The following is a 26,723-nucleotide window of genomic DNA, read 5'->3' on the forward strand; positions in this document are numbered from 1 at the left end:
GAATCATATTTCCATGGGAATACAATTTTTTCGTCTCTCTCCTTTGAAAACTCCAACCAAACAAGAGGCATCTCATTACTTTTCCATTGACCGCACATTTTTTCCTTCTTTTTTCGTGAACCAAATGCCGATAACAAGTTTGGATCCAAAAATTAACAAGTTTAATTTGGAACGACGACATTTGCTCGACGCGCAACTCAAACGGTAAGAGATAGGCATGTCCATCAACAATCTTGGAAATGTATGTTGTTTTCTAGAGACTAGAGAGCGGCAATAATGAACGTCTGGTAGCGAAGAAGTACATTGGATGGCACGAACCATGGAAGGCTTCTGCAACGCCGAGTCAAAAGTTGGGGGTCGACGGATCTCCGATCAAACTGTAGTAGGTGTCGGGCCAGAACTGCATGAAAGGGAGTCTTCTATGCGAGAGGAGTGTGGGCGCGGACTACATCATGCTTGAGGAGGACTTAACCATGGTGATCGAGTGAATCTAGGAGCCGGGCCGTAGGGCCAGTGGGATGCGGCTGATTTACAACATCCGCAGTCTTTTGGATGAGCGCGTCTCTCATAGGGCTACTCATACCTACAGAGAAGCAAACAGTGCAGCGAACTAGGTGGCATCCTTTGCGACTCAGCATTCTGGAGATTTTATTTGGGACAACCATGTTCCGGTTCTATCTCCCTTGTTTTCTTATCCTTTTTGGCTTTATTGGCTGCACTCACACTCGCAGTGTGTGAGCTACCGTTGTAAAAAACAAAAAAAAACAAAAAAAAAAACCTCCGAGCTTGGATATTCCAAGAAAGACTATTCCAACGCTACCATGTCGATGCTCGAATTCAGTTTAGGAACTCTAGCATATAAGTAAAAGAGAATACAAGGTGCTGTATCAATCCATGCATGCATTCTCCCGAAAATGGGTAATCTCTCCATTGCCAATGTTAAATGCAACATAGGTCCATAAAGGCCGATGTCTGTGAACTAAGATGCCTCCATACAGGAGAAAAGTTATTAAGACTTTTTCTAGCTCTCATTCTCAATCTTCTTCTCGAGGAGCAAGCATAATTAATCTATTCTCACCATGGGTTGCTCGAATTATGCGGAAACTTTCATGCCCACTTAGCCAGTAGAGTCTGGTTCATTTGATCAATATTCGTTATCTCCAATCCTCCCTGCTCCTTCGACCTCCATTAACACTATCCTGCCCTCCTTATTTTATCAATTCTATTTACCACCAATTTATAGAGTTTGAACGCATGCATATAATCAGAAGGCCAGTTGATCAGAGTCAATCTACCTCCCCAAGATAGCAGTCTTCCTTTTCATAAAGATAGCCTCGAGTTCACTTTCTCAATCAGGGGTAGCCAGCACTGTTTCGTTGGCTTTGATGATGAACGGGTAGGCCCGAATACATGAACAATAGTGTGCCTTTTTTATGGTTTACCCAACATGCAAACAAAGTAGCTTCCCTGTCATCCATATTCAGACAAAGATAGAGCTTTCATACATGGAATTAATTTTCAATCACGAGGAACCTTCAAATGCAAATACAAATACTTTAGCTGCCACCATGCTCTCCTTCTTGCCCGCACAGAATTAGAAATGCCAATTCATAATAATTATCCATCCGAGCAAGCAAGCCTTATCAAGTTTGGTGGACGCCATTAATCTCTGTCGCCATCATTTTTCTGTGACTTGTTTGGATGCAAGCATGAATGAGAAATGAGAATGATCCGTAAAAGCATACTCCACATGAATAAAGTTCACCCATCTCTTTTTGTCGGAAATGCCACCTCTAATTAATAGGCTGAAACCGCAAGAGATTGGCAAACCCTTTGTCCAAACACCACTTGCATCCATTACCTGATAAGCCCAATAAAGAATATTACAATTTAGTTTGAGCAAGGCAAAGGTGAATCCCTTGTGCAATCAGAAGAATCCTTTTTCTTATGAAGTTTAAACATAAAATTAAACACAAAGAAAACAGCTCATGCAGAAGCTTCCATTTCTATTGATTAAATAATTTTGAGAATCAGAGAGAAGGAACTGTGTTGTTACTCTTTTACTAACTTAAGAGAATAATTAGTGACAACCAAGCACCAGAGTCATGCATTTTAATTTAATCTAATCAGGTCTACCTAGCAACATTATGGATGCTTCTCTTGACTTTCTCCTAGAAAGTGGTCCATATTCTTCCATTCAATGTGAACAAGTGTGCTCAGATTATCGCCTACTCTTCGTCAGGTTTTATCATTGGAGTATAATTTGTCTAATTCCAAGGTTTAATAAGGAGGAAAACCAGTTCTATAATTTGTCAACCATACTCGTCTAGTGATAAATCTTAGCATTCGATGAGGTCCGATGAATGATGCATTGAGAACATGCGTGTTAGCAAAGTCCAAGTGCGACATGTGGACCCATCGCTAGCCCGGATCCTTGCTGCTTATATGTATGGAGTTGGTTTCCTAACGGACTAGTGTTTAGGTGTGCTGTATGTCATCTTTTCTTTGAGTTGAACTGATCACTCCCTATGTACCAAAAAAAAAAAAAACAAGTGCGACAATATTGACCTTTAAGGTGCTATTTGCCAAAAGTCACAGGCCTAGTTTGAAACATTTGTTAAGCTGCTGAACAATGCTCACCATGCTGAAATGCTAGGATCGAACAGCTAGCTATTGGTCATCCTATTAATTTCGAGCGAGCATTGGAGTCAAATAAAACTGTTATATAACCCCAAACAACTGCAAATTGCAAGGAAGAGACAATTTTAGCACGAGAATATCCTCAACCCCATGGGCTCACACTCCACATGATTAAATTTCTTTGACTTCAGTGCCTCACACTCTTCAGCCACATCCCTCATAATTGAGAGGCAAAGGGGAATCAAATAATTAAGTTTGACGAATTCATATGCGTACGTAGGAGGCATACTTCTATTTCACTAGAAACCCTGCCTCCCTTTGTGGGATTGCTACTGATCTACAATATTAGCAAGAAATCCTGAGGCGCCGATCCCCTTGTACAAATTCAAACACCAAGATATCCCATGCCTTCCCTTACAAATATAGCCCATAAAGGGCGGCTATACAAGTTCTTTGGGTGGCTACAAGCCATAAAAGTATGCTGAAACTTCTCACAGACGCGCATGTATATGATATATTGTTGTTGCAAGAGAACTTAGACCCTAGTGATTTTACCCTAGTAAACCCTAGTTTTGCTTGTTCTGCTTGATTTCTTGGATAATTGGTGGGTGTCCAGCTGTTGGAGGGTCGGGCTTTAGAATCTCTAAGGAGTGAGTGAATAAATTAATAACAATCTTTTACGATGCTAAGCTTTTCTAATGCCTCTTGCACTCATCCCAATCGGTCAAGGAGGCATCCCTATTCCATACCTGAAGCATGCGTGATAGAGCACATTAGTTCAGGTGTTTGAGTTGGTGGGTGTTGCGAGTTTGGGCCGTCAATGATCTTTGGAGGCCTGAAAGGCCGGCCCACAACGTGAATATATCTTGAGGCCCTAAATCCAACTAGGCCTATGCGCGAAATTCCCCCGTGACAGCCAAACCATGGTGTTGATGCTGTGGGTAAGCCAAACCAATCATGGCGCGAGCCATGCCCAAAAATATGCCCAGAATCAAGGATCCTAATCGGCGGGGTGCAATTTACATTGCAGAGTGCTGTATAGAGCCGGATGGCTGTCAAATTATTCGATCATGAAGATGAATGGTATCAAATAGGTATGGCACGCAATGGTTGTCCATCTTTCTGGTTGGATAAGGTAGCGGCCATCTAGGGTTATATACCACTAGTCTGCTGTGCAAATCATGCATGGACCGAATTCACGGGTCGATATCAAGCATTGCGGTGTTGCATGAGGTACAAACCAAAAGCGGGACCTCCCCTCGCCCATTAATTAGCACCCGTGCTGGCGGTAGGTCTGATGCCTTTGTCATACGTTACACCTGACAGGACATTGCCCTTCTAATCACAACGAAATTAATCATCAATTCATAAACAACCAATACATAATTCCATGCATCAAATGGATGGAAACACATATATATTATTCAATTCACGATTTCGTTTTCTTGTTTTAAAGAAAACACAAGAACAGCCGTCCATTTTATCGTTTCATTTGATATTTTTATAATGTCGGTAACATGGTTTGGACTTAGCGAAGTACTTATCGCAGCATTACAAAATCTCCTTTGGCAAGATATATATGGAACTTAGTTTAGCCACCAATTAAAGACACGGATGATTGTGCCATGCGTGCATGAGCTGTCTGATAAGGCACATGGGGAGCACGGCGCCCATCCATCGCCAACCACAGGACTCGAGACAGCCACCGCCGACCTACCATGCATGTGTGGGGAACGTAACATCGAGTTGGTTCGTCGTCGCTTTTCTCTGTGGGGCATTCCTTCACGCATCACCATGTGAGTGTACAAATGGAATCCTAAATAAGTATTGAAAAATGGCACTCAGAGAGCTACGACCGCCTAAATCTCTTCTTATTTCAACTGTTCTACAGCTCCAATGACATATGGACAACAAACAATTAATTTCGAACAAATAAACACAATACCGGAGACAAGCGTCCGCTGTTACATTTAAACATATAGTTGCCACCCTTATATTGCTTTCACATATCTACTGTGGAAAAAGTAAAATATAGTATCATCACCATCGCCGTCGTTAATTCGTCCTTCGGCAATTCAATCTAATCTCCCCATTGAATCCAGTCAGCGGGCTGATGTTCCCCATCTTCACCATGGCCGCAGCGAAGTCATTAAAAAAGAGTACATTATTAGTACTGTAACGCTGGACCAGCGCATCCGTGGGGCCATTGCTGAAGAGCGCCTGGTCCGAGTGAAGAAGGGCGCGGCGGGCGACGAGGTTCTGGAAGAAGGTATTGCCGAACCTGTTCGGGTTCTGGATGTTGAGCGGGCCGAGGTTGTTGTCCCCCCCGACGGCCGGGCAGGTTTGCTTTCGTGCGGCGGCGTAGGCTGGATCGACGTTGAAGTCGTTGTAGATGTGAGGCCGGTAGCTCGAGCAACGGGCGAAGCCGATGCTGTGAGCACCGGAGAGAGCGGTCATGTCTTGGGCGCTGAGGCCTTTGGCGGCGAACATCGATACGAGGGTGTTGACGCCGGCGGAGGCAGGAGGGAGGTTGCTATTGGCTGCGAACTGGCTCGCCGTTCTGGCATCCCTGCGGCCCAGCGGCACGACATACTTCGGTCCGCCATGCTGCAGCAAGGTGTTTAGCTCACGTCATGCAACCTTCATGCATTTAAGCTGTTTGGGAAAATATATTCTGAGAAGATGACACTTACAAAGACCACCCCGGCGCGTGCCGCAAGGGCGAGGATGTCGGCACATGACACGGTTGCCCTGCAAACTCTCTCTACCTGGGATTTGATGGCGTCGATGACTTCGTAGCCACGGAGAGAGTTCCTATTTGGGCCTGCGTTCTTCTCACCGGTGAACGTCGGCGTGTCATCGAGTAGGACCGATGCGTCGCAGCCCTGATGCATGACAGAAATTAAGTTCGTTAAAAAACTTGTTAAAAAAAAGTTACAATGCCAAACGAGTGTAGATCCACTCCACGCCACCTTGGGCTTGAGCTGGAGAGTTCCAGACTATCAATCACAGCCGCCCGTGTATCGTGCAACGGCCATGATTGAGAAGGTGACGTGGGGGGGACGGTTCCCTAATCATATTCCCGGGCCCTCCACGACAGCCGTGACCCAGAGTCGTGACATCCCGGTCCCACTTCATTCAATGAGAAACAGCGAATCTTTCGTTAAACCGCATCCAAAGCGGCATGGACCACGTAGCTTTCGTTTCCTTCATAATAGCACCCTCCCCACACGCACACGCAAAAAGAAAACTACAGGCCGAAAACGAACATCAAAAGCTCCCTCTCCATTTCTACCACGCGGCGTGGCATGAGAGAATTGGTGCTTCATGCAACCGAGATTAATCGCACCAAACCTCTTTATGGCACGAAGCAAGTCCAAGCAATGGTGGGGCATTGCTAGTAAAATAAGGGCCCTGATCAGCTACGACAGCTAGATTTTGTAATATGATACTGGACCAATTGAGCTAATTAAAAGTTGAAATCATGATCCCTAAAGTCCAATATTTCAAGTTCGTTTATGTAATTATCGGAAGGTTGAATTTGGATCGGGTGATCCTCATATTATTATTCTAATCCAAATATGCTTAACTATAAAATAATTAAGTTTTGAATACTAAATTTAAAGTAATTAACTCTTTAAATCATCAAAATTAAAGAATCTCTGTAATGAAAATGATGTAGAACGGACCGGTATGGCGGATGATCTTCTTGGGACATTGATGCCAGCTGGCCACGCGGTCGAATTGAGATCCAATCGCGTCCTAATCGGCTAACGCTGGCACAGTGAGCAGGGACGACCGGCTATCACGTCTTAAGTCACTACAGCTGGCTTTCTTGTCGTGATACCGAACTACCGAAAAAGCTCAGATTCATGTGAAGAAACGAGTCACGAAGCCCGCATATTTATTTTTAAGCATCCTCGACAATCTTTTTGATAAGATTTATTAAAACATAGTAAGTTGCAAGAAATCAAAGCCCAAGTCCTCGGCTGTCGAACCAATTCCCTGAAAAAGATTTTTTTTGTTTTACTAATTTATAAGAAATATACCGGGGGAGAAAGATTTTGTTATGAAAAGAAAAAGGAATTAAATCAACCGTTGAGAAAAGAATGCGATGCGAAGAAGGAAAAAGGGGGAAAGTTCTGGTGTCTTACGTTTACGAAGCAATCATGGAAGAAGAGTCGAAGGATGGAGGCGCCAAGTCTCGGCTCCCTTCTGACGGCCCGAAACATCATTATATTGACGATTCTCTCGAGGTTCGGGCAGGTCCTGCTGTAGAACGTTGGCGACAACTGCCCATGAGCAGCCGAGGCGAGAAAGGAGAGGAGAAGTAGGGGAACTAAAATCTTAGAGAAGGCCATGGCTTTTCGTGGGTAGAAGGAGAAGGTATGAGGACTGAGACGGATAAGGTAGCTGCTATGGAAGCTTTCAGTTTGGATGAGAGGAGAGCCTTTCTATGGTCCTGTATTTATAGCTATAATGCAATTGCATGCATGAAAAAGACACCTGCAGACGTCGTTCTCAATCACCCTTAATTTGTAGATACATTGGTGGGGGAGTATAAATCGAAGAGACAAGAATTCTCTGTCATACAACTCCACGCACACAACGAGATTCTCGTGAATGGATGTTGGTTTATTGTAATGAGCTGGCAGCCTTTCCCCCTTTCATTCTCGTTCTCTCTGGTCTCCTTCCATTGATCTCCCGTGCAAGCGCTGTCTTCGAACCTTCTCCGTAATAATCTCCATGTACGCTAGATTTTGAGGTTGAAAGCAAGGTAAGACATAGCTGTTTGCTTCCTTGATTCGATCACGACCATTTGATCAACTGGCCTTCTCTTGAATTTTAGCTCCACTGTGCTACTATATATTTTCGTCATCTTAGAATCTTGCAGTTAAGCTGCACCCACTTTGGTTGGCAAATTTCCTACGATAAGAGATATTTAATTGCCCATCTCATTCGCTCGCGTCTATGACAATGAACCAAAGTAATCAGGATTTCGTGGTTGAGCTTGAGAAGGACTCTTGGGCCCTTGGCTGGGATAATGCACCCACCAATAATGTTAGTGGGGGTCACGGACTGATGCGATATTATTTTATAGCTAGTTAGTGCGGTTAATTTGAAAGTGTGGCCTTTGTTTTGAGGGTTCTAAGTTGTAAGGGGCATTGGTTGGACCGTTCTACTGGTCTCGGATAGCTTACAAGTGAATTCTGGGTCAAGGATAAGCTATGGAGATAAGTGCAAGTGGAAAAATAGCTGTCGCTCTTTGGCTAGGTGGAGTTTATATATTAGTTAATTAAGATGTATGACAGGAGGGATAAGAATTATTCCCCTCAAAAAGAAGGCAACAGGGATAAGAATTAATTTATAGCATATTGTTTTGTATGATATATATAGCCCGTGGGGCCGAAGCCAACTCGCACATCTGTGAGGACAAATGAGCCGGCAACGTCGAGTGTCGCGGGTGATCGGTCGGTGGCGTGCACTCAACGTTGGCACCGTGGGTGATCAGTGACGTGCACCAAGAGACCTGCGGATTGCGTTATTGGTTTTCTTGATTTCTAGAATCCAGTTGTGCCAATGATGTTTGTCCGGGTCATACACAAGATAAGGAGGAAGCCCATGTAATGAATTATATTCTGATTATTTGATAGATGAAACAAGGAGGCTATAACAAAAGGTGGGGAGAATCTGATCAAAAAAGCCCCATCATATAAGGAGAGTTCATCAATCGATGAAGCCACCTGATATGATATTTGGGTTGGATATGGTAGGCTTTCGATGACGCTTTTAGAAAGCATCGTGTTAGCTTAGGCTTCCGACGATGCTTATAAGTGTCATCGTAGTTCTCTTCCCACTTCTGACGCTTATAAGCATCGTAGTATATCAACGCTACTCACTTGCGTCAACAAAATTTGACACGATGACTAAATTAACGATACTTCTTTATACCGTTGGTTGATCATAGTGTCAATATGGTATATAAGATCATAATTGGTTGGCAGGCATGTTCTATGATCTTTTTAAGATATCTGCTATGAACAATTTGATTATTTTGATGAATCAAAGTGTAAGGACTGATAATTCACATGAAATGAAGGATACATGCATACAGCTTTTTAAGGAAGGAAAAGAGCTTTGCAATTAAAATGCGGCGAGATTGATCAGGCCTGATTTGTCTTGGAAATTAAATGAGATATCGCGTATTCCATCTGCAGCAATGGAAATGGTGTAGGCGACTACAACATTTCGTGGGCTTCAAAGGTATGGATTAGCGGAGGTGGTTGAAGTTTTATTTTAACTTGGAATTAATTATATATTTGAAGAAAGAGGATTCTTTGTCGTAATATTACGACACCAATAATGCGAGTGGAGTCATGGACATATGTGAGGTTGGTATGTATGAAACTTTTGCAAGATAATTTGATTTTAGCATTTGCATTAATGTTTTAAGTTTTAATGGATTATGTATCTTTGTACTGGATTACCATAATTAGGTGATAGGTGAGTATGAGATAAGCCTTGAATTGTGTCTTAATTTAAATGAGAGAATACTTGTGGCTGGTTTCCAGCTTTTGCTGAGTAGACATGTATAGTTGAGATGTATGTTATGATCAGAGATTATCTTTCTTCTCTCTTTCTCTTATTATATTCTTCCCATATTGGACCTGTAAATTTACATCCATATAGACCGTCGTGTAGTTCGGTTGGGAAATGAAAACTTTGTTTCTAGTGCATGCTTACCTGCCATTCATGTGAGACCGGCTCTTCTAACATTCCACTTCACGTGGAGCTAAACGGATCCATCTACAAATGGGTGTCTGACCGCGCATTAAATATTCTAACATGAAAAATTATCGACGGACTCAAAAGGTCACTCAGCTGGTGCGTTGTCGTTCCTCCCTTCGCATTGGAATCCTGAAGTCTGCCATTAATGAAGCAAAATGATTGGTCTGAGTGGTTTGTTCTGAGTTACCATAATTAGTCAGACTTAAACTATATTCATTTTAAATTAAATTTTATATCAAATCTATTTAAAATTTAACCCTTTTTTATCTAAATTCGGTTCATGATCAGCTCGCGCTACAACCAAGCAATTCGAAGATTGTGCCATCTAACTAATTATACAAATGCACGCTTGGTAAGTCCATCGATGCTTCCAACATCCTCCTAGAGGGCCATCAGTGTGTTTTTGCCAAGCCGGAGCAGGTATGGCTAAGTTATCGCCTTGGTTTGCTTCTTATAGCAAGTGTACTTTACTAATTTACTTTGTTACATTATCTTAAGATTTTTTAGGGGTTAGGATTAGAGCTGGAAAGTGGGATTTAGGGTAAGGAGATTTTTATACACATATTCTATATTTGTAGCATCTACATAAAAGTATAAAACTTATATATTTGTAGCATCTACATTTATACTAACTGTCGTGCCAGACGAGGATATACCAGATCAGGTGCTGGCCAACCAATGGGCGTATGCCCATTGAATCGGCCAGGTGGGTCGGGCCAAGAGATCAACGGCGCTCGCCCAAAACGCGTCCTTTTGCCACCACCCTATCATGCGAGGCCCACATGGGATGCACATGGACTCTGATTTGAATATTATATAGCATCTTCCTTTAAAACAAGCTTGGAAACTACGGATGCCAGACTTTCTGGGCGACTCAGAACAGTCAAAAATCCACCTCTGTTTTTCTTACTTCACTCCAAGAACAGTTTTGGGGGAAGAAAACAACATTAAACACGAATGACGATCCCGTGAGACCAGGGCCCACGACTATAACCGAAGATTACGATCAAGCTCTAACCCTCTAAATTAATCTTCCACCATGTTTTGAAGGTCCACGCTTGACCAAACGTTTAGCCATCAGAAGTTAAACTCCCATGGGGACCATGGCCGCCCTTGAAGTCCCCGCAAACAACGCAGCATCGGTGCTGTACTGCCGGAACCAGCAAGTCCTGCGACCCACTGTCCAAGAGCTCCCGTTTTGGAACATCGAGGGGTGTCAGGTCGCCGTCTCCACTTGAAAGCGGCGAACCCGGCAATGAAAATGACGCAAACCAGGCTTCGTCAATGCTGATCCAACATCAGACTCACCCATGCAATCATATAACGTATATATCTATGCGCGCCAACCATAACATCCACTATTGCATAGTACATTTTTGGATTCCAGTTAGATCAAAAACCAGCTAATTCCTCAATCATAAAGATAAGCAAATATCCTAAGGCCAAGAAAAGTCCCTTGTACAAGAAAAGAGACATTGAAAACAGATAGAACCAGAACGAGTTGGGCCGAATTGTTCTGGTTTTGACCTTTGCTGGCCACGTCAGGTTGGGGTCTGCGCATCCCGGATTAAAACCGGGCCGGGCAGGGCCGGGGCGGGCTGGAGTCAGTCCAGTCAGTACGACGCAGCCCATTAGGACCCGCTAATGCTAATTTATCGCCTAAGTTCTGTCCAGCCCATTTACAAATTAGCCCAACACCAATTACTGCTAGAATCTAGATCGGTCAGGTTCTGGGCTTGCCCAGCCCAGTATTCATCCCTAGAAGATTACCAGTATTTCCCTACGTCTATTATTTTTTTGGGTTAAAACTAGCATTGCCCGTTGGGCACATATCATGTATGCTTAAGCCAGCAAAAATTGTCGAGTAAACTGTAAGATTTAAGTAACATTCGACAACAAGTCAATTAGATTCCTGTTTATGTCATTGGAGAGCATAAAGGTTCTAATCATGCAAGAGGCTGAACGGATTTAGACAGTAAAACCACTAATAATTTGAAATCAATTATTGCGCAAAAATAACTTTGAAGATTTCATAATTTTCCAATGAAATTTCCGGTGAAATGCTGGGTTTTCTTAACAAGATGAGAGACCGGCAAGAACAAATTTGACACTACTGTCATGAAATAGCATGCAAACTGTTCCACTTGATGATCTTCAAACCATTCCAAAATCATCACTACTCCAGGCAGCACTTCTGATTACTACTTTATTACCTGGTTACAAACAAGAAGGATCCCAGGCTCGTAATAAGTTCCTTATCACTTTTCTTTTTTACCCTTCCAAAGAGAGAATTATATTAAGGGATAATGTAGTTAACCACCTATCCCACTGAGCTTCACCAAGTACAAGCAGAGAATCGTTGTCTCGGAGACATGTAAGTCCAAAGAACAAAGAAAAAGGAGCATCCCATTGTCCCGAAGGTAAATCTACATGAACACCGTAGTCCAAGCTTTTGGAATCACATGCTATAGATTACTAGAGTGAAGCAAAGAATATGTACTCATTATCTCCATATTGTGATTTTCCAGCTTAGATAGGATCAAGCAAGAAAATAGCATATTAAGCCTAGACATTAAGGACTAAATATCCCCAGAATTGATGTTCTGATGGAGATGTTCTTTGGATTCAAATCCTTACATCTGAGAAGCAAGCTGTCTTCTTTGTAGTCAAAACAGGCTGCATTAAAAAACATCAAGAATCAACTCATGGCACAACATTGGAAACATAACCTACAACCTATAATATATATATATATATATATATATATATATATGTATATATATGTGTATATATGTATACATATATATGGATGTATATGTGGATACATGTATATGTGTGCATATATGGATACATGTATATGTCTGTATGTGTGTGCATATATATATATATATATATATATAGGGGATTGATAACCTACTCTGTGTTATGGTAGGTTATCAATCTACCCATTTTTCATTGGACAAAAAATACTCTTATTTTTTGTAACTTTTAAGGGTGCTTTATGTCTTTTTATAATCTCACATTAACTCACCCTCTCAACCCCCAATTAATGCTCTTTCCCCCCCTCTCTCTCTCTCTCTCTGATGGGGACATCAGCTAGGTCCCCATCTTATTTGCATATTTGTTTATTTTATTTCTGGGTTTATTTGCATTTAGGAGTTTATTTGTGGTTTATTTTATTTCTGGACTCATTTGCATTTTAGGGCTTATTTGTGGGTTTTATTTTGTGTAAGGGGTTTTATTTTAATTGTTCTTATGGGGCCCTATTTATAGGAAACTTTATGTTGATTAAGGTTAATGAAGAATTAAGAAATTTTCTTCCCCACGTATTCTCTTCTTCTCTTCTTCTCTTCTCCGTCTTCTCCTCCTCTTCCTCCTCTTCTTCTGTTTCTGATTTCAAATACCACCGAAATCTTTCTTCCCGGAATAGGTTCGGCATCACTCTCTCTCTCTCTCTCTCTCTCTCTCTCTCTCCGGTGTGTGTGTATGCATGCATGTACATACATACATATGCATGTATGCATGTATGTATATGTATGTATGTATGTCTATGTATCTATGTATATGTGTGTGTGTGTATGTATGTATGTATGTATGTGTATGTATATATATGTATGTATGTATGTATGTGTATGTATGTGTACGTATGTATGTATGTATGTGTATGTATGTATGTGTATGTATATGTATATGTATGAGAGAGAGAGAGGGAGAGAACATTAATTCAGGAGTTAAGAGGGTGAGTAAATGTGAGATTGTAAAAAGACACAAAGTACCCTTAAAAGTTATAAAAAGTAAGGGTATTTTTTGTCTAATGAAAAATGGGTAGATTGATAACCTACCATAACAGAGAGTAGGTTATCAATCCCCATATATATATATATATACGTATGTATATATATACATATACGTATGTATATCCATACATATACGTATGTATATCCATACATATACGTATGTATATCCATACATATACGTATGTGTATCCATACATATACGTATGTGTATCCATACATATACGTATGTGTATGTATGTATGTATGTATATGTATGTGTGTGTATGTATGTATATGTGTGTGTATGTATATGTGTGTGTGTGTATATATATACATATATATGTATATATATATATATATGTATATGTATGTATGTATATGTGTGTGTGTGTGTATGTATGTATCTATATATATGTGTGTGTGTGTGCGTGTGTTTAAATAACTAAAAAGAAACTAAACTTGGCATCTGTTGGCGTGCATTATCAGGCCACAAAGTAAGCGTCCTCTCCCTACCCTCCCCCCCCCCCCCCCCCCCCCGGGGGGCCCAACCCCAACCAAATAAAAAAATAAACAAAAATTGAAGCGATTATAGTCTACCAAGTTACAAGTCGCATAACTGATTTAACTACACTCTGCATATTTGCCACACTTCAAAATGTGATTTAAGTTGTGAACTCACTATACACTAATCACAATTGGCTATGTTTTGCCTGATGATAAGTACTCATAATCATAGATATTTGTGATTAACCATGTTAAGCCTGGACATATAACCTTGTATTCACTTGCAAATCTTCTTTTGTATTATATCTGTTCAGAAATGAAATGAAACATATCTATATATATGGATGTATGTGTGTGTGTGCATATATATGTACGTGTATATATATATATATATATATATATATATATGTATGTATGTGTGTGTGTGCATATATATGTATGTATGTACATATATATATATGTAGACATATATATATATATATGTACATACATACATATATATGCACACACACATACATACATACATATATATATGTATGTATGTACATATATATATATATATATGTACTACATATAGATATATACGTACGTAGATACATGTATGTATGTACGTACGTACGTAGATACATGTATGTATGTACGTACGTAGATACATGTATGTATGTACGTACGTAGATACATGTATGTATGTATGTGTGTGTGTATATATATATATATATATATATATATATATATATATATATATATATATATATATATATGTATGTATGTATGTATGTGTGTGTGTATATATATATATGTATGTATGTATATATAGATATGTAGATATATGTACATATATATACATACATATACATATACATATGTATATACATACATATACATATGCATATACATACATATACATATGCATATCCATACATATACATATGTATATGGATGTATGTATATATATGTATGTATATATATGTATGTATATATATGTATATATGTATGTATGTATATAGATATATATATATATATAGGTATGTCTGTCTGTCTGTCTGTCTGTCTGTGTATGTGTCTGTCAGTGTGGCTGTCTCTCTCTGTGTGTGTGTGTGTGTTTAAATAACTAAAAAGAAACTAAACTTGGCATCTGTTGGCGAGCATTATCAGGCCGCAAAGTAAGCGTCCTCTCCCTACCCTCACCCCCACCCCCACCCCCCTAGGGCCCAACCCCAACCAAATAAATAAATAAACAAAAATTGAAGCGATTATAGTCTACCAAGTTACAAGTCGCATAACTGATTTAACTACACTGCATATTTGCCACACTTCAAAATGTGATTTAAGTTGTGAACTCACTATACACTAATCACAATTGGCTATGTTTTGCCTGAGGATAAGTACTCATAATCATAGATATTTGTGATTAACCATGTTAAGCCTGGACATATAACCTTGTATTCACTTGCAAATCTTCTTTTGTATTATATCTGTTCAGAAATGAAATGAAACATATCTTCTCTTGAACTCTTAAAGAGAAGCAAAGTGACCGTCCTGAAGGTTTTCGTAGTGCCAAAGAAAACATTTTTGACGAACAGGGGTCAAGAAAACCTTAATAAATTTGAGATATGACAATCATAACACCGGTTTGGCATACTTCTCTAAGCAATTGGTATTTTAGCTTACCTATTTTCCGGTACCATGTACTACGGCATTGAAGCGAAGTAACTCTAGATTAGCAAGTTACTTACATCTTGCTCAAAGGATCTCTCCTCACAAAATGCATTCAAATCTTCTTGAAAAAAGCTAGAAGGTTCCCTTGCTTGGTATCCTTCCCACCACCTTTTGCTGATTTCTTGTTACCACCTTTGCTCACTGGAATAGCCGGGCCACTGCTCCCTCCTACCTGAGCTTTATTAGCCACAGGAGGCCTGAGATCAAAACCCAAAAAACTGAAAGTCACTAGCAAGAAACATCACTCACAAGTGCAGCATCAATAATTAGTTTATCCTAATAAATAATCATATAAAATGGAAGAGCACTAGATTAAAGAACAAAATTTCAGCCAAAATCCAGTCAGCCCTAATCTTTGTTCTCTCATCCAGTCTGAGTTGGAAGAAGAACTCCTATAAAACGAAACTGGAACCAAATTTGAGCCTAGTGCAGTGTAGTTTGACTGATTCCATGTAATGGACATTAAAAGGAAAAGGAATGCATGGTACATGGCTCAAAAATAGGAAGTACTTGACCTACGTGCACATACAGTTAATATACAATGATAAAAGATGAACCTCGTCAGTTAAGATGAATACTCCAGTCAATAAACAAGAAAAGGCCATGACAGCACATACACATCCCCAAAGAACGAAGCATAGAAATATTCGTTAGGACAACTACACATTCAACATTCAGTAAGTTTTCCTCGAAGGATACTGTAGCTAAATCTTTTTTTGCTAGTTTCAATGATAAGGCTTAAAACATGAACTGCCAATCAAATGTAAGAAATACATATAATCCTGCAGGTGAAGACAAATAATATTAATATAGATCCATTTTTTTCAGCCTGCTTATGATTAATAAGACAACCAGCAGCCTGAACATACTCTAATTATTACATTATAGAAACATTACGATACATCTGTCCAAAAAGAAGCATTAGGAAAAATTCATATGAAGGCAAAAAATATGAACCAAACCACTAAAATAATTTCGCCACAGCACAAGACTCTCCAATATATCTCACTGTACACCTAAAATAGTTTTTTGATAAGAGATTGAATACCGTTAAAGGATGCAAGGAAACTAGAATAACAGCCAGTAATTCTGATCCGTTCTCATCCAGTAATCAGCAGCATAAATTTCAAGAGAAAACAAACATATTCTTCTACATAGCATTCAGAGACAACCAACCGATGGCACAAATTCAGCCATGAGTAAGACATCTTTCAGCTAACCGAGTCCCTAGTGTCTTCACAATCACTTCCATGTTAATGGGTTCAAATGATTCCACAACATGGTCAACTGACCCAACCATCAATATCCTGCCCTCTAATCCATCCATGTTTTTGCCAGATATGCTCTCAGATCCAGACTCCAGGCAACAAGTCCATGAGATAATTTCATCACATCGAACTTCGGCAGCTCAATAACATGTTATATTAGCTGGTCACCCATTATAACAATATCCCTAATGGACATGGACTCTCTCCTTCAATCAAAAAGGAAAAAAAATCCCCAATGAAAGCAGACTGTCCAAAAGTGAAGTAACAAATTTGCAGCCATAAATATTTGGTAAGGATAATGACTTGATAGAAAGTTATGCTACAATGTTGTTCATTGGATTCCTAAATGCGTATGGCTACATAAAAATCATCTGCAATATTATATTTTAAGGAATCTTTGGCCTATGCTAGACAATGATAACCATATGCCTGTCATGACCTCAGTTATATAGCTAATGATCGCTTACTGAATACCTGCTTCAGATTGACACCACTATCTCAAACCCCAGTACAGCAGCCATTTGGGCACCAGCAAGAAAAGAATGCCCACATTGATGCTATGAAATGAACCATTTATTTCTTTACAAACTTATTAATTCTAGCATATACTTGAAAATTGGAGTCAGAAATTGAATTTTGCATTGATCAGAAAAAAAAAAAAAGGATGTGCACCAGCATAAAAAATTACTGTACAAATGGTACCAAAACAACAAATAGACTATGAAGCAGAAATTTGAGCAGTCATACATCGAAAACCACATTGACAGCAACCTCCTTGGAGGCTGCTTGATTCTCGGGCTTTGCTATTAAGGCTATAAGTGCTTGTTTATTTGTTTGTTTGTTTTTGATGAACCATTTTTCAGAAATACTGCCAGATCATAAACAATGAATGTTCAGTTTTATGGAAGAACAGGTATCCTCCTTGTTTCATAAAACCATTTATGCTCGTCATTGACCCTACTGCAAGATAGGTTTAATCTGAAAGATGTTTGCCAGATTCAACGCTGTTGTTTGATCAGTCAGATCAACTAAGAAGGCTACAGTTACAATGAAGACATTGATTGCAAACATAACCAAAATAAATCAATAGCAATGACCTCATGTCAAGTTCAGATGAGGAAATATTCAGTGAATTGCCCAAAGTAGGAGACAACAAAATGAAAACCAGAATTGGAGATTGAATAGCCAAAAAGATTTGCATGACAAACTTGTTGTGGAACATATGACAGATCTAAGGGTTTAAGTTGTGTCCTTGTTTAAGTCAGGATATCAAATTGGCAGTCAAGATGAAAATAATGCACATTTACTTAAAAATAAATAGAACAGTACGTGTAGAATTTTCATGTTACTCATTCTGCTCTTTACTCAAATACCTGTTCCCGGCATCACTTGTCATTATATTCTTATCAGCATTATCACTGCTAGCAGCTTTCCCCTCCCAAACAACCTCAGTCACTGAAACAAATCAAATGTTGTTAACTCATAAGAAAATCTGATGTTATCAGGCATGTCAAAGCTCATTGAAAATTGCTAGCGGTTAATACCAAAAGAAAAAAAAATCAGAAATACAAAACTAACGGAATAATGCTTACTTATTAAAGGCTCAAACGCACACTAGAGTGCCAAGATCCCTTGGAGTTTAGGTACAAGGCACCAAGTGACGCACGCACCTTAGTGAACAAAGGCACAATATATACATAATACGCATGTATGTATGCATGGAAGTGAGCGCATGCATATGTAATGCCCTATATTTTGACCGGATAATGGGGTTCCAACATTTACGATATGAGCCTTGGATATAATCTACAACTTTTAAATTGCTAACAAGCCAAAAATCTTGTGATACGGAAACCTTTAGCCCATGCATCACGTGGTAAAAAATAGACAATCTAAATAACAACATACAATGCTTTACCACTCAATGCATAGGCAAGGGGCTTCCAAATCACATGATTTTTTGTCTCTATGCATTTTAAAGGCAATAGATCACATCCAACATATCATATCATTAATGTCGTACCCCCCATCATGTGGTTAGGACTGATCGGATCTAACTTTAAATCTGGTCGATTGGATTCTAGTCCATTTCTACATGCATGCATGCATGTGTGAGCTTTTCCAGCATGTGTGCCTATGTATGTATACGTGCTATATGTATAGTGTGTATCCATGAACATGTGTGTGTGTGTGTGTTTCTGAATATATACGCATGGGTATGCATGTAGTTTGTGCATGTGTATGCGTGATGTGTGCATGCATATGTATTACAAAAATAAACAGTAAACAAATGGAGCGAAGACATCAACAAGAGAATAACAAAAATCCACCATGTTATGTGATGAAGCCATCAGCAAATGCAAAACGTAACAGTAATCTGGTTTAGAATAAAAGATTAGATATTTGGCTGTCAAAGCAAGATCGCTGTTCCTCTTGAGCTTATGTTTAATGACCTTGCCTTCAATAAATTTTTAGACTTTCTGAAACCAGAGTATCATATGGATGTCACTTCACAATGCCTAATCAATTAAGTTATCCAAGAGTTCTTCACATTCAGGCCTGCATAGAAGTTATCCTTAGAGTACAGGACCCCTTCTAACAAATTTCTAGTTAATTCTTATTATGTTCAATCATCAGAGTTGAAAAATTATTAACAATTTCCATAATTGAAATCATGTCAAGCAAGAATTGATTGATTTATCACTTAACTGGAACACATTTTCTGATGAACAAGATATATTAAGAAGCAAAGCACAGTAGAATACCTTCTCTCCCTCGCTCATCAATTCGTGTCTTTAGTACTTTTTTCCTTTTGGGTGAAGTGGTAGCAGTACTGGTTGACTGATTTTTATCTGCGATCCTTTCTGGGGCATGGTCATGAGTCTTCTGTTGCAAGGAGATTCCTGCAATCATGTTCTTGCTTTCACTTCTTATGTCTGCCTCTGATGATGATCTGGAGGTTATCCCTTTGACATTTTCTTGAATATCCCCCAAGATGTCTCTTTTCTGCTCTTCAATATCCAAATTCTTTTTCTGCCCATTAGGAAGATCTGGAGATGCAAGACTTACCACATTTTCCTCATCATCATCCGAAAAATCTATAACAACCCTTCTCTTTCTGCTGTTCGCACCATTTGACTCCCTCTTGCAGTTTATAATATGGACATCATCATCACTGCTGGCAGCATCTGCTGCTTCACGTGCACAAATTTGAGCATCTGCAGTAACTGAGTAGCATTTTAAGAAAAACCAGAGTGAAATTCAATCAGCATATGCATGTTAGGTAATTCTTTTTATATACATGAGGGCAATATAAGCCGCTATGCTGCATAAAGGAGAAGGACATTAAACAGACACATTGCAAGAAAGAAAAAGAATATATAGCACATGTACCAGCAGTGTCTGGAACATCATTAGTTGTCTCTATAGCAACACCAGTGTATTTTGATTTTGCCGAAGCACGGCCCCACAAATTAGCTAGTGATCCAGTACTTCCACATAAGGCTTTCTCACTTTGACCTTTTGTTTTGTTGGTGCGAACAGCAATGCCAGATTCTTTAACAACAGAAGGCTTATTGCCCTTATCAATACCTTCTATAGAAATCTTATCAACTTTCTCGCTCGTGACTATGGTAGACTGCATTCCATTCTTGGTACTCAACTTTCCTACTTGTCCTTTTTGAGGTTCAACAGGCTGTTCTTTTACAATGCTATTAAATTTTGATTTCACAGGTACTCCCATAGCATTGATGGGCTGGGCTGGAGCAGCACCAAGTTCCCCATCAAGAGTCCGCCTGATGAAGGAAGTTGAAATACTACAAAACCTAGAGGAGGAGCTATAAAGATCAGATAAGTATTTATCAGACATGTATGCTAAAATACGAAGTTTATATTAACTTTTCTAAATTGCAAAATGCATGTACCACAAGAACATGGTGATAAAAACAAGTCTAACAATGTCCATATAAGAGACTTTTCAGCAAGAGAAGGCAATATTGTCCTGCCTGTTATCCCTCAAGCAATTTTCTTCAGTTACTGGCTGATTAAAGAACTCTTCTGCCTGTACAAATTCAGCATTCCAAAGCAGTGCAAGATCCTCTGGGATGCAAGCTTGGACACTATAAACCTGAACTGAACAATTATCTTTAAATTCTTGTTTCACTTCTGCACCAAAATAAAATGACACCCACTCAAAATGATTCTAGTGTAAGAGAACACTACAAAGCAAAGTGCATAACAGAACAAAAAAAACTGCTAACTCACAGCATGAAATTTCACGCAGAATGTAAATTTCCTAATGATGCAATGTATAAGAAGAAATTAAATGCCCCTTATTGGTCACATACTTCACAGAAAATTAGTTTTTCTACTCTTAGAAGGAGAATTCAGATATTATACTGGTGGAAAAAAAATTACTTGGACCAGCAACTTTAATAATTAAAGCCATACATTGATGTTTGTTCCATTGACAGTCTTCATGGGAGGTTTTGGTTTTTGTATGTCTGTGTATGTGTGTGTTAAATGCACCCATTTAATCCATCATAAAAACGGTGATTGAAGCAGCAAGCTGCATAAATATGATATACATACCTAACTTGAAAAGGAGTATGTTCAATATCCTCATTTTTTCCATGTTTGCATGTGTAGTCTGAGTGTCTTTGGTGTGGACGTGCATCTCAAAACAGATATGTGCATATTGTTGCTGGTTGTTAAGTAACACAGATTGATCAGTTATCAATGCCAACATCAATATTTCATAAAGAAAGTAGCATGAATAAAAACAGATAAACTTCAAGCATGACCACAGAAAGTTTATAGTCACTAAGTTCAAGAACCCTCAAAGCAAGAGGACTTTGAGGTTAAGTATTATCTTCGCAATCACCATGTATCATCACTAAACAGTGTGTAACATCACTAAACAGTGGGCTAAATGGGGTGCCAGTAGACACTCAGCAACCATGCACGAGGATATACCATGCTCTGGAAGCTCAAAAGAATAATACATGCAGGACTGCAAACATCTGAACTCTAAAAGAATGAAATTCCACCTAATGCAGGGGTGGGGGGATAAATACAAAAACAATTCTCTTGGGCTATAATCTGAATACCAGTAAAATACTAGTCAAAAAAAGAAACCCTTCTCATGCAACCATGATACCTGCAAGTTTAAGGCCTGAAACAAGTTTTACATAATATGTCTGAGGATTGCTTTTTAGCCATCCAGACAATTGGTATATCACTCCCAAGTCATGTCCATACTTGTCAACAAACTCCTGAAGCAACCTAAACACAAACATGAGTATTTTAGGGATGTTGGCATGTCATGTTAAGATTGAAAACATCCAAAAATTGTACCTTTTGGCGCGATTTGAAGACACTGAGAAGTTGCGACTAAGCCACTTGTATGAAACCTGAGAAGTTATTTAGAGTATCATCATCAGCTATCGAAGTATCCAAATGACAAATTCACCAATTCTACTGATGAAAAGTGGAAGAAGCTAGTTAAGCAGAGTAAATAAACACAGAAAAAAAAGGGACAAAGGGGGGATAAATTAACATTAATGAACTATCAGAACCTTAGTCAATGGGTAATTCAACAAGGTTGCAATAATTCAAAGTCTCAAAATGCACGTCGAGCATCATATATTCAACTTAGAAGAATGCAAATTTTGGTTGTATCCTTGATTTTCAAAAAAATTAAAAAGAAAATGTCCTACTCTCTTTTTTTGGGAGGGGCAGGGGAGACCCACCTGATTTATTGAAAAGAATAGTAAAAGTCACAATAAAAAAAGAGAAAAAAGAGGTGAGAAAATGCCAGTGAAGGCTCATAGTGAGGTTTTGTGGTGTCATGAAATTTCATCTGGAAATTGAAAAGTTGCAAAAGAAAGAACTTTCCCTGATCCATAATACAGCTTTATGTAAGGACCATCACCCTAGGTCCCTGATGCAGACTACTGAATGTAAAGACAATGGATATGACATACTCCTTTTCCATGACCTGAGTTGTCTAGGTGCTCCTTTTAAATGAATGTGACCATAACCTTTCTAAAAGAATGTTTCCCCAACCATGGTAAATTATTAAAAGTAATCTTCACTTTGAGGCAATCTCTTCCAGGATTTCTTTGGACAACAGTAACCACAGGCCATATCTAGTTTTGATGAGCAATTTTTTTAGAAAACCACTTGTCTAATCAAAGAACATATCATCATAATATTCATAGGAAGAAAATAATCGTACATGATCCTTGATACCTATCTACTTAGCAAACCATGGTTTCAAAAACCACCGGAATGGAACAATAGGACCAATACCATATTGTTCTGGCACGAAGCCAGCACCAATACAAATGCGGGGATGCTGAAATAGCCATATCGATATGTACGGTCTGTATTGGTATGTATCAGCAGTACCATACCAACCGTACTGATTGGTACCAATAGTTTTTCAATTTTTTTAAAGCTATCAGTTTCAGTACCTACCATCGATATCTCTACAGTATAGATACCGTACTGTTCTGATGAAACAAACAGTATAGAGTTCCATATCAGTATTTAAAACCTCGTACCAAACATTATATATATGATTAATGGATTTCTTAACTACTCCATGCACGCACATATCCATTGTCTTTGTGTTCAGCATCCAGCTTACAGTTTTTTGCTAGCATGTGCTTGTTTATGGCTATTCACATGACATGCAACCAATCCCCCAGCTAAAAAGCTTCAAAGTTATATGTTTCTTTGGCACCGTTCATGACATTGCCTTTGCTTGATATATGATAGGAAAAACCAGGATATTTCCCATTTGATATGAGAGGCTTCTAGCTATGAGTGTCTTGCAAGGCTTTTATTTTGCAATTTTACATAAAACATCACTTCAGATGGCTCGCTGCCCGTTCTTCACATGATTTCAAGTCCCTCCTTAGTTTGTACAATGCTAGCTCTTCCCTTGGTAATCTCTTCTTGCTGTAAGCAATACAGCTCTGATTTAATTCATTGCACATACGCCATATATATGAATCATAGTGACTGATCCTCCCTTTCATCTCATTGTGTTGCCGATTTCACAAGGCTGGCCTTCCAATTTGACTAGGGGTGGCAAACTATGACCCGACCCGCCAACCCGACCTGTGTTCGACCCGCCATAAACAGATTTGGGTTTGGCCTAAACAGGTTCGGGTCGTAAACAGATTAACCCGTTTAACCTATTTATTAATTGGGTCGGATACGGATTTTAGACATCTAACCCGTTTAACCTGTTTAACCCATTTAACTATTGGGCTGATAAAAGATAAAGGCCACAATCCACGAGGCCCACAGCCGGCCCAACTCCCCTCGGCCTGATTTCTCCGCCTCAGCCCGATTTGGTTTTCCCTTTCATTTTTCACCGCTCAGCCACTATTTGGCCATTTGGGGGGATAGGGTTTGTCAAGCGCCGCCCAACTGCCCAACGAAGAGAGTCTCTCGTCTCCCCTCTCCTCTCCTCCGCCTCCGCCCTCTCCTCCCTGGCTCCCCCTTGCCGACTATTTCTACCTCCCTGTCGATGGCGAGTCAGCGACTGCGGCTACATCATGCCCCCGATCGGCCGATCCCACTCTCACCTGGGACGAGATCATCGCGGCTACATCGACGCACCCCTCCTTCTTCCTCCTTAGCTAGGGTTTTCAGAACCCACAACTGGTGCCACCGGAGAGAGTAGCTGTAGCTTCTTCCCGGAGTGAGGTAAACCGTAAACCCTGACCCCTGTTTCCTTTTACCCCATGATAACAAAATAAAAGAAAAGAAGAAGACGAAGAAGGGGGAAGGAACCTACCTGGCTACCTAGGGTCTCCGGCTGTGGATCCGGCGCCGCGCTTGATCGCCGCCGTGGCCACAGTTGTTGACGGCCGTGCTAGGATCTTCCTTCCCTCCTCTGAAGGCTTCTTTTGCTTCCCCTGCTATGGGTAGGCAACTAAGGCAAGGCAGAGAGGGTTCTTCCTCCCCCCTCTACTGAGGTCGTGACTTGGTCGCAGGTGGAGCTGCCGCAATGAGGTCCGAAAGAGAAGCCATCGGCCTTTCCCAAACCTCATCAGATCTTCGGACTCCGATTTCTGAAAATCTGAGAGACTTCTCTCTCTCTCCATTGAACCCCCCACCTCTCTCTCTCTCTCTCTCTCTCTCGCCGGAAGCAACCCCATCCAGCATCCCAGCCACGGTCCACGGAGCCACCTTCCCATCTCTCTCTCTCTTCATTTGGTTAAACGGGTCAGAACAGTAAACCCGACCTGTTTAATCGACCTGTTTATTAAACAAGTTAAACGGGTCGAGTCGGGTTACCTGTTTAATAAACAGGTCGGATTCAGGCTGTAATTTCTGACCTGTTTATTAAACAGGTTGGATTCAGGTTTCTACTTTTCTGACCCGTTTAACATCTGACCCGACACGTTTATGTCCGACCCGACCCGATTGCCACCCCTAAATTTGACAAGCAGCAAAAAGTGTTCCAAGAACCTAGGATAATGAATGCCAATGAAAGAAACTTTCACACAAACTTGTCAAAAAAGAAAGGGAAAAAACCGACTTTATCGGTGTCAGTGAGTCTTAAGAACCTGTTTGACATCGTTTATTTTGTGTTTTTGATCATACAAATTAGTAAAATACCACGTGGAGATTGATGTCAAAGATAGCGCACAAAATTTCTGCTATCCCTTGCTTTATTTTCGCTCTTTTCTGAAAGCAATAAATCTTTGCCACGAAAAACTCCCAAGATTTAACAAACAATTTGAAAAAAAATAAAAGGGCTTCATCATACATGTTGTTCATCCCTGATCATTTTTCTTCTTGGGTTTTTGAAAAAAAAATTAAAAAACCAGAGCAATATCCAATAAGCCCTACTTCTTATTTCTAACCAGGTATTAAAAACCCTAGACTCGGTACCAGTCCAGCCCTAGATCAATAGAAACAAGAATCTCCAAAAAGAGAGGATAGAAGAAGAGAATTAGCACAAGCCGAGTAACCAGGAATAGCAGGAATAAATATGTATAAGAATTTAACAATGAAATATTATGAGAAAGTATGCGGAGTGTGGCATATATTTACCACTTGGAGTTTATCGCAGACGAGAGCTTGGATCTGGGGGAGGATATCTAGGGCTCCGCCTTCCGACATGGATTCGGGCAAGAAATTCCGCTCAGCCCTAGATGCCGGCGATCAGAGATCAGAGGCGGCCGCGAGGGAGGAAGGAGAAGGTTTCACGACGCGAGGGAGGAGAGAGAAAGTTCGCGCCGCGAGGGCTCCGTTTCCCGCTCTTTCTACGCTGCGATTCCAGTGGGGGAGGTTTTTAAGGGAGGCGGAAATTCGCACGCGCGAGAGACGTAGCGATTGAAGAGAACGGAGAACCGACCGAGAGGGAAATTGGAACTCGTAGGGGTCGAAGCAGTTGGATCCAGAAGGATCGGAAGGTGCTGGCGTGGACCACCCTTGTTTTGAAATTTCGATAACAATAATAAATAATAAAAGAGCTTTCCAAACTAAATATATATTTAAACAAGCTAATAAAGCTGTAAATTGGATGGCTGCCTACATGATCAGCCATTTCAAAAGTACCATATGAGCCGGAGCCGGAGAGAAAGAGTCGTCTTGAGCACTTTGCGATATTTTATTTTCTGACTTTATTGGATGTAATAATAAAGAATAAAAGAGTGTTCCGAGTTAAGTATGTATTTAAAAAGGTTAATAGAGCTGCAAATTGTATGGCTGCCTATGTGGCCCGTCATTCCAAAAGTACCATGCGAGCTGGAGAGGAAGAGTCGCCTCGAGCACTTTGCGTTCTTTTATTTTTGTGATTTTATTGGATGCATTCATATCCGTAATATATGAAATATCTATTTTAGTATAAAAATAAAAAAAAATAAAAAAAAAAAGGAGAAGGACCGACGCTATTCAATTGGCGTGATGTAGCGTTTGACGGCTCACATCAAGATTCGAGTTGGCCGTGTTAGTATTGGGTTTAAGGTTCACAACAGGTGTGTTACATGGTGTGCCGCAC

General features: G+C 39.9%; 2 protein-coding genes across 3 annotated transcripts; both read right to left on the bottom strand.

The window, feature by feature from the left end:
• Nucleotides 1-4,490: 4,490 nt before the first annotated feature.
• Nucleotides 4,491-7,478, bottom strand: LOC103707344 (peroxidase P7-like). The gene is made up of 3 exons (XM_008791786.6): nt 6,795-7,478; nt 5,334-5,525; nt 4,491-5,247 (listed from the first exon to the last, which is right to left on the bottom strand). Exons 1-3 carry the CDS (start codon nt 6,999-7,001, stop codon nt 4,696-4,698), a joined length of 951 nt encoding a protein of 316 aa, XP_008790008.4. The 5' UTR covers nt 7,002-7,478; the 3' UTR covers nt 4,491-4,695.
• Nucleotides 7,479-11,806: 4,328 nt separating this feature from the next.
• Nucleotides 11,807-26,155, bottom strand: POLD3 (DNA-directed DNA polymerase). 2 transcript variants are annotated; one of them, XM_039129197.3, is made up of 9 exons: nt 25,775-26,155; nt 22,052-22,107; nt 21,855-21,979; nt 20,701-20,860; nt 20,090-20,520; nt 19,462-19,923; nt 18,070-18,151; nt 15,446-15,625; nt 11,807-12,105 (listed from the first exon to the last, which is right to left on the bottom strand). In XM_039129197.3, the coding sequence occupies exons 1-8, from the start codon at nt 25,841-25,843 to the stop codon at nt 15,481-15,483; spliced, it is 1,530 nt and encodes a 509-aa protein (XP_038985125.3). In that variant the 5' UTR covers nt 25,844-26,155; the 3' UTR covers nt 11,807-12,105; nt 15,446-15,480. The 2 variants fall into 2 exon arrangements, with proteins under 2 accessions (XP_038985125.3, XP_038985124.3); XM_039129196.3 differs by having other exon boundaries at nt 20,090-20,532; nt 25,775-26,067.
• Between the last annotated feature and the right edge of the window lie 568 nt (nt 26,156-26,723).

Source organism: Phoenix dactylifera, chromosome 5 (genome assembly GCF_051530095.1).
Source record: "Phoenix dactylifera cultivar Ajwa chromosome 5, Ajwa_hap1_PhDact_Kaust_v1.1, whole genome shotgun sequence".
In the NCBI taxonomy this organism is placed as follows: domain Eukaryota; kingdom Viridiplantae; phylum Streptophyta; class Magnoliopsida; order Arecales; family Arecaceae; genus Phoenix; species Phoenix dactylifera.